The sequence below is a fragment of the Diospyros lotus genome, chromosome 2 (assembly GCF_014633365.1).
Source record: "Diospyros lotus cultivar Yz01 chromosome 2, ASM1463336v1, whole genome shotgun sequence".
Lineage (NCBI taxonomy): Eukaryota > Viridiplantae > Streptophyta > Magnoliopsida > Ericales > Ebenaceae > Diospyros > Diospyros lotus.
The window spans coordinates 46186710-46201567 of NC_068339.1; the positions used below are offsets into that span (position 1 = coordinate 46186710).

The window sequence follows — 14858 nt, forward strand, 5'->3', positions numbered from 1 at the left end:
ATTTAATTTAAGCACGAGAGAGGGTACATCCATGGGTCCACAGTTGGGCCGTTGGCCCATATCAAGGCCCAAGATATAAAAAAAGAAAAAAAAAAAAATTCCCCTATAAATAACTGGAAAGGCGATTTTTTGCTGTTTTAAATGTTAATTGGAGGCCACATTTGATTCGCGTTCTCGTCATTTTTCTGGTTCGAGGCTCTTCTTTCATTTTTCCTTTTCTTCTTCCATCTCTCCAAACCCTAGAAATTTTCACCCCTTTTCTGCGAATCGATTCCGAGGAAGAAACCATCAATCGCAGAGCAAGAACAGCGGGAAAATGCAGCATCAGAGGCTGAAGCAACAGCAGCAACAGCAGGCCCTGATGCAGCAGCAAGCGGCTCTCCTCCAACAGCAATCTCTCTACCACCCTGGCCTCTTGGCTGCCCCCCAGGTTCCAGTTATTTGCTTATACGTCTGTTTTTAGTTGGTTCCGTATGCGTATTAATGTTGATTGCGTGGTTGATTCGATTGCGTTTTTAGGGTTTTTGTTCTCGCGTTCATGGAATTGCTGGCTTTGCCATGAATTAGATTGTTGGGTTTCTCTTTCTTTTGGTGAATATGAAATTTCTGTTTTGCTGGTTTCGTTTCATTTCTGATTTTTGATACTTGTTTGCGGGAAATTTGTGTACGGGCGTGTGTTTTGGGATAGGGTTTTGAATTGTTCGTGTTTCCGAAGGAAGCTGCGGCAGTGGATTTTATGTTGTCACGGTTTAGGGCTTCGTTGGCTAGGGGGTTCGGGGTGTCACTCTATTTGTGTGGAGTTGGTGATTTGGGGTCTGTAACTGGTAATGCTTCAGTGTTTACGTGCCTTGATATCCTTTTTGTTGCCCTCTGTCTGAAAGCATCATGTCTCCGGGGCATCTCTATCCTTTCTGTTCATCTGTTTTCACATTTTGAGTGTCCTGAAAATAATTTAAGAACGTTTCTTAAGTGAGACATTCTGGAAACCTTTTCTGGAAATTAGTTTATGGGAAGTCGATGGCAGTGCGCCAAAGAAGTTTTGCATATTTTTTACCAATCTCCTTTCGCCCCTTGATTTTGAACTCCTCTCCTTCAAAACAATTTTTTAAAATGAAAGCCAGATGACCCTCAATTAGTATTATCAGTATTGAGCAAGGCCTTCTACTGCAGGGAAACTGTTCTTGTACTTTCTGTGTATTGCACTCTTCTTAACCTGTGATGCTCACAGGAAATGAAACCAATCTTTTCTGTTGCGTTCTTTTGTGGTTGGATTTTTCATGGGTTATTGGCTTGTGCATTTTGACTTTACATAAGCTGGTTTTTGTAGATTACAATATAATTGAAAAACACAAGTTTCTGAATTTAAATTGGCATGGTGGTCGAGGCTGTTTTGCACTTGGACTTAGGAATAACTGTTCTCATAGGTTGGCGTAATTCATAAAGTTATCATCCCGATGTCATTCTCGTATGCTTGGGTTGTTAGGGTTCCTCTCAAAATAGCTGTGTTGCATCTTTTCTTCTGGGGCTAAAAGTCTTAATGCAGACAGTTAAAATAGCATTTTCTTTCCTTGTTTATTTTTTTCATTTTTTTCCTTTTGTTTTTTCACTTTTATTTTGCAGATTGAACCAATCCCAAGTGGAAATCTGCCTCCTGGGTTTGACCCAAGTACATGCCGCAGTGTGTGAGTGTTGCCAGCCATTATCATCACTGTCAAATTTTGTTTTTTATTTCTCTTATTGCATATTTGTTGTTTCACCATGATGCTCATGTGAAGGGTGAATGCCGTTGGAATTGCAACTTCTTCACCTTTCAGTTTCAGATTTACTTTATTTCCTAGTTTCCCCCGTTGTTTACAAAATTCCAAAATATCAGATATTCATTCAACAAAATTTATTTGATGCTTACTTGTTAATTCTTACCACTGGACAAGGTTCTTATTACTCTACTTATTCTTTGTTTTCTTCTTTTTTACAATTTCTAGTTTCTTTACTTTTGAGAAAATGCAGGTATGTGGGGAACATTCATACACAGGTGACAGAGCCCCTCCTTCAGGAAGTTTTTTCAAGTGCTGGTCCAGTTGAGGGATGCAAACTCATCAGAAAGGAGAAGGTACTGTATTTCCAACTTTTTTGGTTGATAAATATCTTCAATGATCATTTGCTTTGTTTTCTTCACTTCGACCATATTTCTTGTTACTTTGCCAGCTTCTTCTTATCATGAGGTTGACATTTATGTTGTTTCTCTTACAAGCAGTCATCATACGGATTCATTCATTACTTCGATCGTAGATTTGCTACCCTTGCTATTTTGTCACTTAATGGAAGGCACCTGTAAGTGATATTCTTAGTGTTTTTATAATATTATGGCTTCATTATATCCGTGTGTCTCATTCTGTTTCACTTATTTGCAGTTTTGGGCAGCCTATAAAAGTTAATTGGGCTTATGCCAGTGGTCAAAGGGAAGACACATCAAGTGGGTTGATTTTTTTTTTAAATTTCAGTTTAAATTCTTTACTGATTAAAATTGTTCTGAATGGTAGTTTGTGATCTTGTACCATGTTATGCAGATCACTATAACATTTTTGTTGGTGATCTCAGCCCCGAGGTTACTGATGCAATGCTGTTTGCATGCTTTTCTGTCTATCCCAGCTGTTCGTAAGTTTCTATATGCTAACCATTCACCCTTTAGCAAGAAATGATTTTAAGTATATTGTCTTCAGCTAATTCCTCGTGAGATGCATTAACATGCCATGTGGGTTTTGTTCATATGCTTAAATAGATCATTGATTAATTTCAGTGATGCAAGAGTTATGTGGGACCAGAAGACTGGACGTTCAAGAGGCTTTGGGTTTGTTTCTTTCCGGAATCAGCAGGTGATATTTTTGCGCTTGCTGTCTGCTGACACCCCACCTAATGGGATTAGGCTTGATGCATTGCTGTTTATCTGCTGACGGTTTGCTAACCCTACCTGGCGGGATCAGGGCTTGTGATGTTGTATCTGCTGATAGTTTGAGCTTTCAGCTTCATTTAGTGAAACTAATTTCTTGATCTTTTGACCCTTATTTTATATGTGCAGGATGCTCAAAGCGCAATAAATGACTTGACTGGTATGGGAAATTTGAATTACGTAATAGTTTCTTTTATTAATCAGTGTAGCTATTAAATGTGCATTTAAGTTTATTATGCCTTGTATCAATTTTGCTGTAATTTAGCTACCCTCTGTCAACCTGCATCAGCTAGATTCTATAATGGGTGCAGTAACTGGGCCTCAATTGTATCAATTGTTTTTTTAGAATCATTGGCATAAAATAAAAATTCCTACTACCTCAACAATTGGGCATTTGCTTTTGCCTTATATGGTATAAACAGTGGATTAACTAACTACCAAAAATATTGCTTGGGGAAAAAAAAGTTATTTTTCCCTCTGGCCCCTGAAAAAGGAAAGCATTAAATATCATAAATGGAAGAATATGTTTATGGCTATGCTGATGTGCCAACGGCTCTGTTTGAATTTTATAATTTTGTTCTGTTTGTTTCTATATAACAACAATATGCATTGTTTCTGACTTTATTGTTCAGGGAAGTGGCTTGGCAGTAGACAGATACGTTGTAACTGGGCCACAAAAGGTGCTGGAGCCAGTGATGACAAGCAAAGCAACGATGCCAAGAGTGTGGTGGAACTGACAAATGGCTCAGGTGAGTGAACAAGGAATAAAGTTTAATGATAAGAACTAATAAAATATACTTAAATGTATATATTTAACCAGCTCCTTCCTGAACTTCAGTGAAATAATAGTGTCTACATATTCTGGTACTGGGTTTGCTTCTTTATTCTTGATGTTACTATCGAGTTAAGATACTCTAGATTTGTGAAAATCTTGGTTGTCATAGAAATAAAAATTATTTTAACTCATTTCGTGTGATATTCAGTATTCTGCTGTCTTCCAATTTATCTCTAGCCATAGTTGCTAGTGTTCTGAATGTCTTGTGCGTTCAGATATTCTTATGATTTCTTGCGTAAAGTTTTCCACAAACCATGTGCTAAGTTTATGCATTTGCTTTTGCAGAGGATGGTAAAGAGACTGCCAATAATGATGGGCCTGAGAATAACCCTCAATACACCACTGTTTATGTTGGCAATCTCGCCCCAGAGGCAAGAAATCCTTCTTTTCCTTCCAACTATAAGTTCTCCTTTCCTGGCTGTACTTTGTGATCTGAAGAACTTCTAAAGAAGTCTGTTTTGGGACTAGGGTCAGACGGACTTGTAGAAAGATTCCTTGTAGCCAGTAAAACAAATAACTATTTTGTTTTCCATCTTTCCTTGGAAATGGGAAGTTTAAAGCCAGAGGTTTTACTGTTACAAGATGCTGTCACATTTCCCCCCATAGTAACTTGACTGCACTTTTTAAGAGCTTAGTTTAAATTTAATATTTAAAAGCTTATCAGCTTTTGAATTTTAGTAGTTTCAGGATTTTCTAAGCTAGAAATTGTTTGTGACCTGCAGGTTACTCAGCTTGATCTGCATCGCCACTTTCATGCTTTCGGTGCAGGAGTGATTGAGGAAGTTCGTATTCAACGTGACAAGGGCTTTGGTTTTGTTAGATACAGTAACCATGCTGAGGCAGCTCTGGCCATTCAGATGGGTAATACCCAATCGATTCTCTATGGCAAGCAAATCAAGGTATACTTTTTGCTTGTTCACTGTTTCGGTTGAACTCTTTTAGTTCACTGCCAGCTTTTATAAGCTGCAGTATATTTTAACTATTGCATATTATTGAATGCACTTAAATTCCATTATTGAGTAGTTATTTCATCAGTTTGTTGTTTTGATGTGCCTCCTAACTATCTAGAAGTTAATTTAGGACTCTTGTGAAACTGATCTGAGATATGTGCTTTTCATGTTGGTTCGACTCTCTGATGCGTGTTTAATGTTGCAGTGCTCGTGGGGTAGCAAGCCAACCCCACCGGGAACAAGTTCAAACCCGCTTCCTCCACCTGGACCAGCACCTTTGCCGGGCCTTTCAGCTGCCGACCTCTTGGCCTACGAGCGGCAACTGGCGATGAGTAAGATGAGTGGTGTTCATGCACTGATGCACCCCCAAGGACAGCACCCTCTGAAGCAGGCAGCCATGGGAATGGGTGCTGCTGGAGCCAGCCAAGCCATATATGATGGTGGCTTCCAGAATGTCGCTGCTGCCCAGCAGCTCATGTACTACCAGTGATGAATGAGTTCCGTTGTGGGTGGGTGTGGGGGGGTTGATCCTTGATTTGCCCTACCATTCCAGTAGATCATCCTTGTGTTTTCTAAACTTCTAGGGAGTTTTTCTGATGCTTCTCTTTTTTCCCCCCGTTTTTTTTTTTTTTGCCCCTCGAGTTGTGGTGTTGCCTAATACCAGCTATAAGTATCATCATGTGTATGCTTTTACTGTTTCATATCATGGAGGGTTGAGTGGTAATGGCTAAATTGAAGTTGCCTGTTTAGCGTTTGGCGCGGGTATAATAGCTAGCTAGCTCTATAATGAAAGGTTTGATGGATGGGTGTGGTTTTACATTTTTTTGCTTTGCTTTTTGAGTTTATGTCAGCGTAAAACTGTTGTTGGTTGAACTAAGCTGCTGTTTAAAGAAAGGAATTAACAAAGAATTAGTAATTCCATTGTCGGAAAACCCATACGTGGGCTGATCCAAGCCCCCCCCCCTTCTTTTAAGTTTTGCATACCCACACTTCAACGACAACGGGGACAAGGGTGGCAATTATTTTATTAAATTTAGCTAATGTTGTATTCTCAGACTCACCATATTATAATGGTATAAAAGTAAAAAGCATTTATAAGAATTTACATCGAATCACACAAGCCTACAACTTTATTCATTGTGATCTCAAGTTTTTGCTCAACGCAATTTAAAAACACAGGAGGGAATTTCCTTACCCAAGTTGATTTGTCCTTTAGGGGCATTTGGTACCAAAAAAAAAAAAAAAAATTTAAGATTCCTGTTAGATTGAAAATCTTTATTTCTATGCTTAATATAATTTTTTTATAAAAAAAATCATAAAAAATAATTTTTTCAAAAATAATTTTTATTCACAAAAAAAAAAATTCAATAGAAGGGACTGAAAATCTACGTTTCTCGTGGACCTGAAAATATTTTTAACAAAGAAAAAAATTAAAACACCACTTACCCTTTTATAATCCCATACAAACATTATATATATATATACAAAAATGACATTTTTTTAACTTCCAAAAGATATTATGAGTCTTAATATTTTATAAAATAGAAAAAATTTATCATTTTTAAACAAAAAAATCAAATAAAGATAATTTTTAAAAATGAACATGAATTTTTAAAATGTTACATTTAAACCCAACATAAGAATATAAGATTTCTAGAAAAAAATACTCAACATTCCTATAAATATTTAAATCTAACCAAACATAGAATTACATAAATTCTGAGAATCAAAAATTTTCAAAAACATTTTCAAAAATTATGAATCCTAGAAATTAAAAAACTCCTGTACCAAACGTCTCACTTAGTTTAGTTTGGCGGAGTAGGGGAAAGAAATTGAATTTGCCACGTCCCTGTAGCTTTGGGTTCTGTTTTTTTTTTTTTTTTTTAATAGCATAGGAAATTTGATGGGTCTCCTGTCAATTCACAGAGTTCAGGGCTTGACCCCACGAATACATACAGATTATTAACAAAGAAAGCAACCCACAACTCAAATCTTGTGTTAGCTTATTACAACTGAGAAAGTTTTGTTCTCTTACAGCTCGCAGTTGATTATCCAAACAGGATAACTGCAAACTGCTCCAACTATAGCTTCCAAGTAAAAAGTACCCTAATTTTGAAAATTTTGTTCCTTTTGTTTGCATTTGATAAGAAGCAATGTCACTGGTGATTTCACAGTATCAACTAGTAAAGAGGGGAGAGGAATAAAAGAAGTTTGTTGCATTTGGTTGGTTAGACACGGAATAAATATCGGCAAATTAGAAGAGGAGGATTGAAAAGATTAACTTGCAAAAAGGTCTCAACTGGAACTGGTCTTCAAAGTATCAAATCCCTTACAGATACTCTCCATCTAGGTACATTATTTTGGGGGTAAAAGCAAAGAACAAGAAGAAAGCCTACCAGGGAAATGCAGAAGTCAGTCTGATTGTAACCGCGCAATATACTGGTCGTAGAATTTCCCAGCTCGCTCAAGATCTCCAAGCTCAGTGTAACAATCAGCGATTGCTCCATAAGCTTCAGTATTCCCAGAATCCTCTCCCTCTCTATCCGAGATTCCCAAAACCATGGAATGGTATTTAATAGCTTCTCGGTATTTTCCTTGCCTTTGCAGTGAGGCTCCTGAAAAGAGATATCACAAGTTCAGTCCAAAAAGTACAAGCATGGTCATACTACACAAGCACTCACGTTCGGCTTGGTGGATTAGTTAAGTGAGCAATTATTAATACCAGGAAACACATCTAAAACACAAAGAAGCCACACTTGTCATATAGGTCAGGTTTGTAATGCCCAAATTAAAATTTTCACAAAGAATGGAAGCCAACAGTGAATTAGCCCTTCTTTTTGGTGAAGAGCCAAATTAGTAGTTCATCATTACTTGAGGACAATGGTTGAATTACCTTTATTTCATGTAAGCTTCTAGTTTCCAAGAAAACAAACTCCACTTGCTTCGGGTTTTAAGCCAAGAAAGGGAGAAAACAGGGAATTGCTTAGAAGAGCAAGTATACGGTAGCACCTACTTCAACACTCCTACAACTCATGAAACCATGTTTTCTATCTATGGCGACCTTTTCTATCTCTACATTTTTAAGTCTTTCTGCACCTACATTAGGGGGAAAAAATAAATAAATAGAAGACATGAAGAGTAATTATTCTGTTACCAGATATGTTGTTAAGTTTCCCATGGTTCAGCAGAGGATTTTTTCTTTGACTATAGTAACTCCCCAGTTAACTCCAGGTTAAAAACAAAATGTTTCCAGTGCACAAGGTTCTCAGTTCTTGAGGGCCAGGGAGTCATTTTTGTATGCACCCCTATATTTGCTTTAAAAGAGCTTGCTTCTACAACTCAAAAATCATAATCTTTTAGTCACAAACCAGTACTACCAAGGCTCACCCACCCTACAACCCCACCAAGTTAAATACAATAAAGTTAAACTAAAACAAAAATAAGGATAAAACTGAGCAATAATATAATTGTGGAATGAAACTGGGTATGTTCAATTGTAGCACCATCAATGAATAAGAAGAGTAACAACTGAATTGAACTTCTGCCAGATGTTGACAATCAATGGATACAGCTGAAGGTATATGCTACTAGTTTGTAAAGGGGGCACCCCTAGTACACAAGGCTCCCCCTGTTTGGTGTGTGTGGCAGATGGGTGTTTTTAGTATGTAGCCTTTTAGTTTCATTTTTGCCAAAAGAGAAAACAACTTGAACCCATAACCTTCTAGTCACAAATGAGCAACATTACCCGTATAGTGACCTTCAAATTAGCATAGCTATGAAGAAAATTTCTTCATTATGGACATGCTTATTCTAAGACACTCCAAATTGTCTAAGTCTGGCAATTGGGTTGCAATCATCTCATTTATCATCTAAAGTTCTTCAATGGTATGCAGTTCTGCTAAATAGAAAATAGCATAAACAGGTCATGCAATTTTGAGTTGAACAAATTTAAAGGTTCGTGTAGAACGGCCATTATCTTGGTGCAGCTAAGTGAAAGTTGGAAATACAATCTAGGATTCTGTTCAACTTGAGGAATTGAAGGAGAAAGTATACAGGGAATCTTATGAATGGCTTAGAGGGCACAGGCAGGTTAGGTTAGAAACATCCTATGAGGAGGAGACTTCAGTTCGATTTTCATTAGGTTTAAAATAAAAAAGAAATAATGCAATTCATATTATGCTTAAAACCAACCTAAACCTCTTGCAGCCTTCTTCTCCTCAATTGGATCCCTTAAACCTTGCGCAAGTTCAAGAGCTGCCTTAAACTCCACAAATGCCTTCTCTAGGTCTTGATTCCTCAAAAAGTTCTTTCCAGATTTCAAACGAGAAATCAACTCCTCCTTTCTTGGATCAACAATTACTTCATCTTCCGGTATTCTACCACCAACAGGAGCATAACTCAAAGAGGGGGCATAAGACTCTATCTTTGCTTGCCTTCTTAGAGCTGCATTGATCTGGCGCAGCTGCTCATTCAGCCGCTGCAATTCTGCTTTCCTCTGTCTTGCAAGTAGTCCTGCAATAAATAAAATAAATACCAGTGAGCTCAAATTATATGAAAACCCACCGGAACCTAAAATTTGTACAAGTAAAATCTGCAGTGAACATCATATGATTGCAGATACCTCATTTTTCACTCATGACCTTCTGAGTTTCTCATGTTGAACCATGGGAAATGCCAGAAGAATAAGCTTTGCTCTAATCCAATCGGTTTTGCACTCAAATGCTTGTCATAGAATTTTATGAGTATGGCAGCAGATTTTTTCAACCAAAAAGTTCCTTATGCAGCCTTCAAGATTAAGGATTGGTTATGATCCAACCAAAAGCCCAGGGAACAAGGCAATTAGAAAGCATGTATTTGAAAGAATAGTCCAATGAATTAGCCTTGGTCCAGAATGCTCCCCGAAGTATTTTAAAGTCAAAAACTCCTTACACGGCTGTTAAAAATTAAGATTCCAGGATGGTCATGGTGCATCCATGTAGCCCAAGTAACAGAGGATAAAATAGTAATAATAATAATCATTTATTGAACACATCATCTTTCATAAGATCATACAAAGAGAATAGAATATGTACTAAATAGAAAATAATAAAGTCAATTAGTGAATGGAAAAAGGAATTATTTATGTTTTTTTTCTTTTTCTACCTGTATATAACATGCCCCTAACAAATATTCCAACTTGATAAATAAGGTTGTTGGCATATATGAGGAAGAGTCGTTTAGGCTATCATGGATCCAAAGTGCCTTACCTCCAACCGTGGCCCCTATAAGGGCTACAAATAACAGTAAGGGCATATCGAAAACAGATCTATCTGCCTCACACGTTTCTGCCAGAGCTTTAAAGGGTGTGGTTAACATCAACCCATTGGCAACAATAAGCACCGCAGCTGGGTATCTTCTGAGAAGAGTCACCTGCCAAAATAAAGAATTCCAATGGACGAATCAAGTGACAGACAGAAATATAACCTGCACAACAGTCCCCAAATTATCATAAAAACGGGGAAAGTAGAACTTATATGAGTACACTGAAGTGCATGCACTTTAGCAAGCTGCCGAGACAGTTTGAGAATTTCATTTTAACTTGTCCAACCTATACTATGTGTAATACAACTCATATTCAGATAAATATACAGCCCGTGACTATAATGGAATAGAAAATAAGTTAATTGGTATTTACAACTTATATGGCAATTACAAGATTGTCAGTGCCAGAGACCCAAACAAAATTAGAATACTTTTCTAATTCGAGTTTCTTGATCTAGAAATGCCAATAGACTACAGACCAGAAACTATGTTCACATGGACACTTGTAAGCAGATACATTGAGGAAGTACGGTTCTCTATGCTTTATATGGATCCCTAACCCACTTCTAAGCAAGCAAATGTAAATGTCAAATGGAACATTATAGTAAGTAGAAGTGGAAATATTGAAAGGGGTAACTCACCATCATACCTGATGAGCAACTAAGCCTTCCAGAGTGGGGTAATAATCTAGTTGTGTGTGGTCATTAACACAAGTTCTTTCTGAGGTGAATGAATTTGCAAAATTCACTCCCATTGGCATATTGTGCCTGCCAAGAAGGCCTCGATTACCCTTGTAATTTTCAGCAGGAGCAGCCCCAAAGGATGACATAAGCTTTCTTATTTTCAAAGGAACAGAATCCAACTTACCTGGGGAAAAAAACAGAAAACAAAGAGAAATTATTTTTCCTTTGAAGACATGTTGGTGTCTAAGCCAGACTGAAATAAGATCCCCAGAAGCTAGTTACACATTAACTGTAAAGAGTGTCACAAAAGTGTGTGCAATTTACTCACGTACTAAAGTCTGTCAACAAACATGGGAATGGACAAGTAATTTTTTGGGCTTGGACACTAGTTCAAAACCTAATATCAGCAACAACTTAAAAACTAAATCAATTATAAAGTGACAACTCAAGCAACAAACTATGTAGCATGAATTGCAGAAGGTATACTATAGGGGTACTTTCCTTTAATGATCTTTGCAACATTTTATTGTTTTATACCACTATCTCAAATATATGATGCACATTCTGGTCTTGCCATCGTAGAAACCCGACATTATAGGAGATTTAACCTGAAGGAGCTGCCATATCACAACCTCTACAATAAGTAACCTTATCTACTTGTCAAACCCATCAATTACATATTGCATAATACCTAAGTAGAAGTACCCCCAATATTTGGAAGAAGCTAAGTGGAATGGACAAATAATGCTCAAATTACGTTCCTACAATTCTCTACTTGAAAAGCTATACAGAATTTCAGAATGTCTCAAAGTTCAAATGATCACTTTAGTCACCAATTGCCTATAATGAACTGTACTCAATGCACAACAGGAATTCAAAAACATAATTGTGGAGATTCAACTAAATATTAGTGTGCATGCACAAATCATGTTTCTCAATTGGGGTGGGTAGGTTGGAGGGTGGAACAAAAGTCTGATGCTTTCTAAATAAGCTCATTGTGAAAATAGAAAGGATCGGAGACCATTTGCCACATTCAAAATCATATGCTTCTAAATTAGGTTAGGAAATTAGGATCAACAAAAACCTTAGTTTTGCTAGACATAAAGGAATAGTCACCAATTGTAGACTTTAAAGCTTCCCATAATATAATAGAGGTGACAAATTAAGGACACATCTTCATTGTCTGGGACAATGGTGAGCGGGATAAAAGCTTGATGTGTTGTTACTGTGAAAGGCAATGATGATTTGTTTTGCACAAATTCAATGATACCAGTACCACCACACAAGGTGTAACTCACCACAGATTTCAAATCCTCTTATTCAATGTACTTCTGTGCTGTAATTTGAAGGTTATAATATTACTTTCAAATCTAATTCAATGCTGAAATGATAATTTAACACTGTGTTTCAATTTCAAATTAAGATTTTGTGAAGCAAAATTAAAGGCACACGAAAAAAACGTAGAAAAACAAAATGAAGGAATCGAAGCTAAGCTTCATTCAGTAAATGAGAAGCAATTAAACACTTATTTATTGAAAATATCATATTCTGGTTTGACCCCTCACCCCAAAAAAATGTATACATATTAGTAACTTAACTTTCCCTTTCATTTATATTTTCTGAAAATTCTGACACATCATAAGTGCTTGGACTAGCCCAAACTAGGACTTCCTCCATGTGTCATGAGGACTTGCGCAGTGAGTTTGACCTTGATAGCTTTTGTAGAATAGCTATAGGCAGTTGCACGCCATTAATGATTAACTATTCCCTTGACCTGACATCCTTATGTAAGGAACGTCCCGGATCGGCCACAAGAATGTAAAGTAGCTGTCGGGTTTGAATTAATTATGAAACGAACTGCAGAAAATGGGAGACTTCTACGGTTTTACCTGATTCGGCTTTGTTTTCTTAGCTTCGTTAGCGAAGAAACGGAAAGTATAGAGACGCGTATGGCAAAAACTATATAATAAGTTTTAAGAGATAATTGCTAACCAGAGACATGTTCCTGAAGGTGAAATCTGCCGGACGGAGGTGCAAGGCGGTCGGACGTCGCAGCGTCTGGGCGGAAGAGCACGGAGGAGGAGCAACGGACCACCACCGCCATTGCCAAGGATAAAGGTGCTCTGACGTTTCCATAGCTCCTTTATCTGAAAAAACTCGTTCCGCGTGAAGCGTGTTTGCTTCCGCGGATAACATTATCCTTGTCTGGATTTATCACAACTCGGCTAGCTTATCCGTGTTTGCCATCAATGGTGGACCCAATCCATATTTTTCATTATATTTTTTATTTTTTTCTTATAACTACTTAAATTTTTTATTATTTCAATTATACCTTTCCATTTATATTTCCAACATATTATAAATATATTGTAAATATATTATATCTAAAACTAAACTATAATTAAAAAATAATCTTTAGAGTATAAGATTATACTTATTGTATTAAAGGTAAATTACACATTTTATGTATCTCAATCAGCAACACCCTTTGTAATTCAAAATTTGTCTCGAAGTTATTATATTTTTAATGCTTTGTATGCATGCCCTTTTTATCGTAATATCATTACTTAAAATATTAATTAAACTAAATTAAGTTAAATTAAATATAAATATAGCTAAAAAGGTAATTATTATTCGTTGGAATCCAAATAGGTTCTCAAATTTGAATTGAGTTTAGAATAAATAAACAAAAATAAGAATAAGATGCAAATTGAGAGTTAAGATTTGTTTGGTCATTTGAGAATCATATCAAATTAGGGGTTGAGATTTATTGATTTAGGATGGATATTGATTTTATTCATTTTAATATTTGATTATTATTTATTTTATTTGTCGATTTTTTATTTTCTTTTTATTCATATCAATGTTATTGTCTTCATATTTTTACTTTTCAAAACTAACAAAAACGCTCAAGGTTTTTATTCACTTTAATGGTTTTATTGTCGAGTATTTTTTTTTTTTTTTACTCAATTTGACTTACATTTGATGGCATTAGTTCATAAAATTGACATAGTAAGTGTGCCCGTAAGCAATTAAAAGTATACAAAGGGTGCCTACATAAATAGGACAAACTATAAGGGTGTGTATGTAATTTAAATTAAAATATTATATATATATATATATACACACACATACACATACTCGTATAATTGTATTATTATAGAAACGTCACAAAGGAAAGTTAAATAAAATTGAGTTGTAGGAAATAATTGGAGAATTTATTTAACTTGAATAATTAATGGTTAACATGGTCTCAAAAATTAAATTATAGTGATTTATTTATTTTTAAATATATATTTTAATTTAATATAAGATATAAATATAATAATTATTTCATAATAAAGTAAGACAATATTAAGATGACATATATCATGACAACTAATATTGTTCTAAATTTAAAAAAAAAAACTAATTTTTTTTTTTTTTAAGTTTGTGTTTTAAGGTATACAAATCATTTACCAAATTTGGTTGTCTTGAAAAAATGGGCCAACAATAAATAGGGGGAAGAGCTAAAAAGTCTATTAGAAGAAGAAATCAACAAAAACAATATCAGGGATTGAGATAAAGACTAAGTGACCTTACAAGAAAGCTTTTCTCTTTGTATTCAAGCTATCCTAAAGAAAATTCATGAATCACTCGATGATTGTTATTTGAAAGATTATTGTGGACGACTCAAATTTGGAAGCTTTTCTTCTTGCACAATAAACAATTTTGAGAGACTACGAATCTCGATATACTTGATCCATGTACATTATTTATGTAAAAACATGAATAACCAAAGTTAATCCTCCATCCAATATCCTCACTTACGAATCTAAAAAAAAATAGAGCTCAAAATGCTTGCTAATGATTTTGATTCTATATTTATCAGTCAATCTCATTCCTATATAAATAAGAGACTCACCGTCTAGTAAAGGTACTCACAGTTCTCTTTATGTATTATTTGTTAGTAAGATATGAAAATCATTTAAAACTTTTGTTATTTATAATATATTTGTTAAATTTATCTGACAATCATTAAAATAATAAGTCATGTAACTTCTTATCTGACATTATATAAATATATATATATACTTATCTCCCTCCCTCGATATAAGCATACACTGAATCTTACATAAAATAACAAATGATGCACATGTCAT

General features: G+C 35.6%; 2 protein-coding genes across 3 annotated transcripts; one reads left to right on the forward strand and one right to left on the reverse strand.

Annotated features, from left to right (window-relative positions):
- Positions 1 to 148: 148 nt before the first annotated feature.
- On the forward strand, positions 149 to 5535 carry LOC127795755 (oligouridylate-binding protein 1B). The gene is made up of 12 exons (XM_052327627.1): positions 149 to 430; positions 1621 to 1682; positions 2008 to 2110; positions 2255 to 2331; positions 2412 to 2473; positions 2568 to 2655; positions 2798 to 2873; positions 3077 to 3107; positions 3580 to 3696; positions 4068 to 4153; positions 4505 to 4681; positions 4938 to 5535. Exons 1-12 carry the CDS (start codon positions 317 to 319, stop codon positions 5220 to 5222), a joined length of 1278 nt encoding a protein of 425 aa, XP_052183587.1. The 5' UTR covers positions 149 to 316; the 3' UTR covers positions 5223 to 5535.
- A 1465-nt stretch (positions 5536 to 7000) lies between these two features.
- LOC127793740 (protein FLUORESCENT IN BLUE LIGHT, chloroplastic) lies at positions 7001 to 12870 on the reverse strand. Of its 2 annotated transcripts, XM_052324439.1 has the most exons (5): positions 12709 to 12870; positions 10683 to 10900; positions 9979 to 10141; positions 8924 to 9244; positions 7001 to 7347 (listed from the first exon to the last, which is right to left on the reverse strand). In XM_052324439.1, the coding sequence occupies exons 1-5, from the start codon at positions 12818 to 12820 to the stop codon at positions 7145 to 7147; spliced, it is 1017 nt and encodes a 338-aa protein (XP_052180399.1). In that variant the 5' UTR covers positions 12821 to 12870; the 3' UTR covers positions 7001 to 7144. The 2 variants fall into 2 exon arrangements, with proteins under 2 accessions (XP_052180399.1, XP_052180400.1); XM_052324440.1 differs by lacking the exon at positions 12709 to 12870 and having other exon boundaries at positions 10675 to 10823.
- Between the last annotated feature and the right edge of the window lie 1988 nt (positions 12871 to 14858).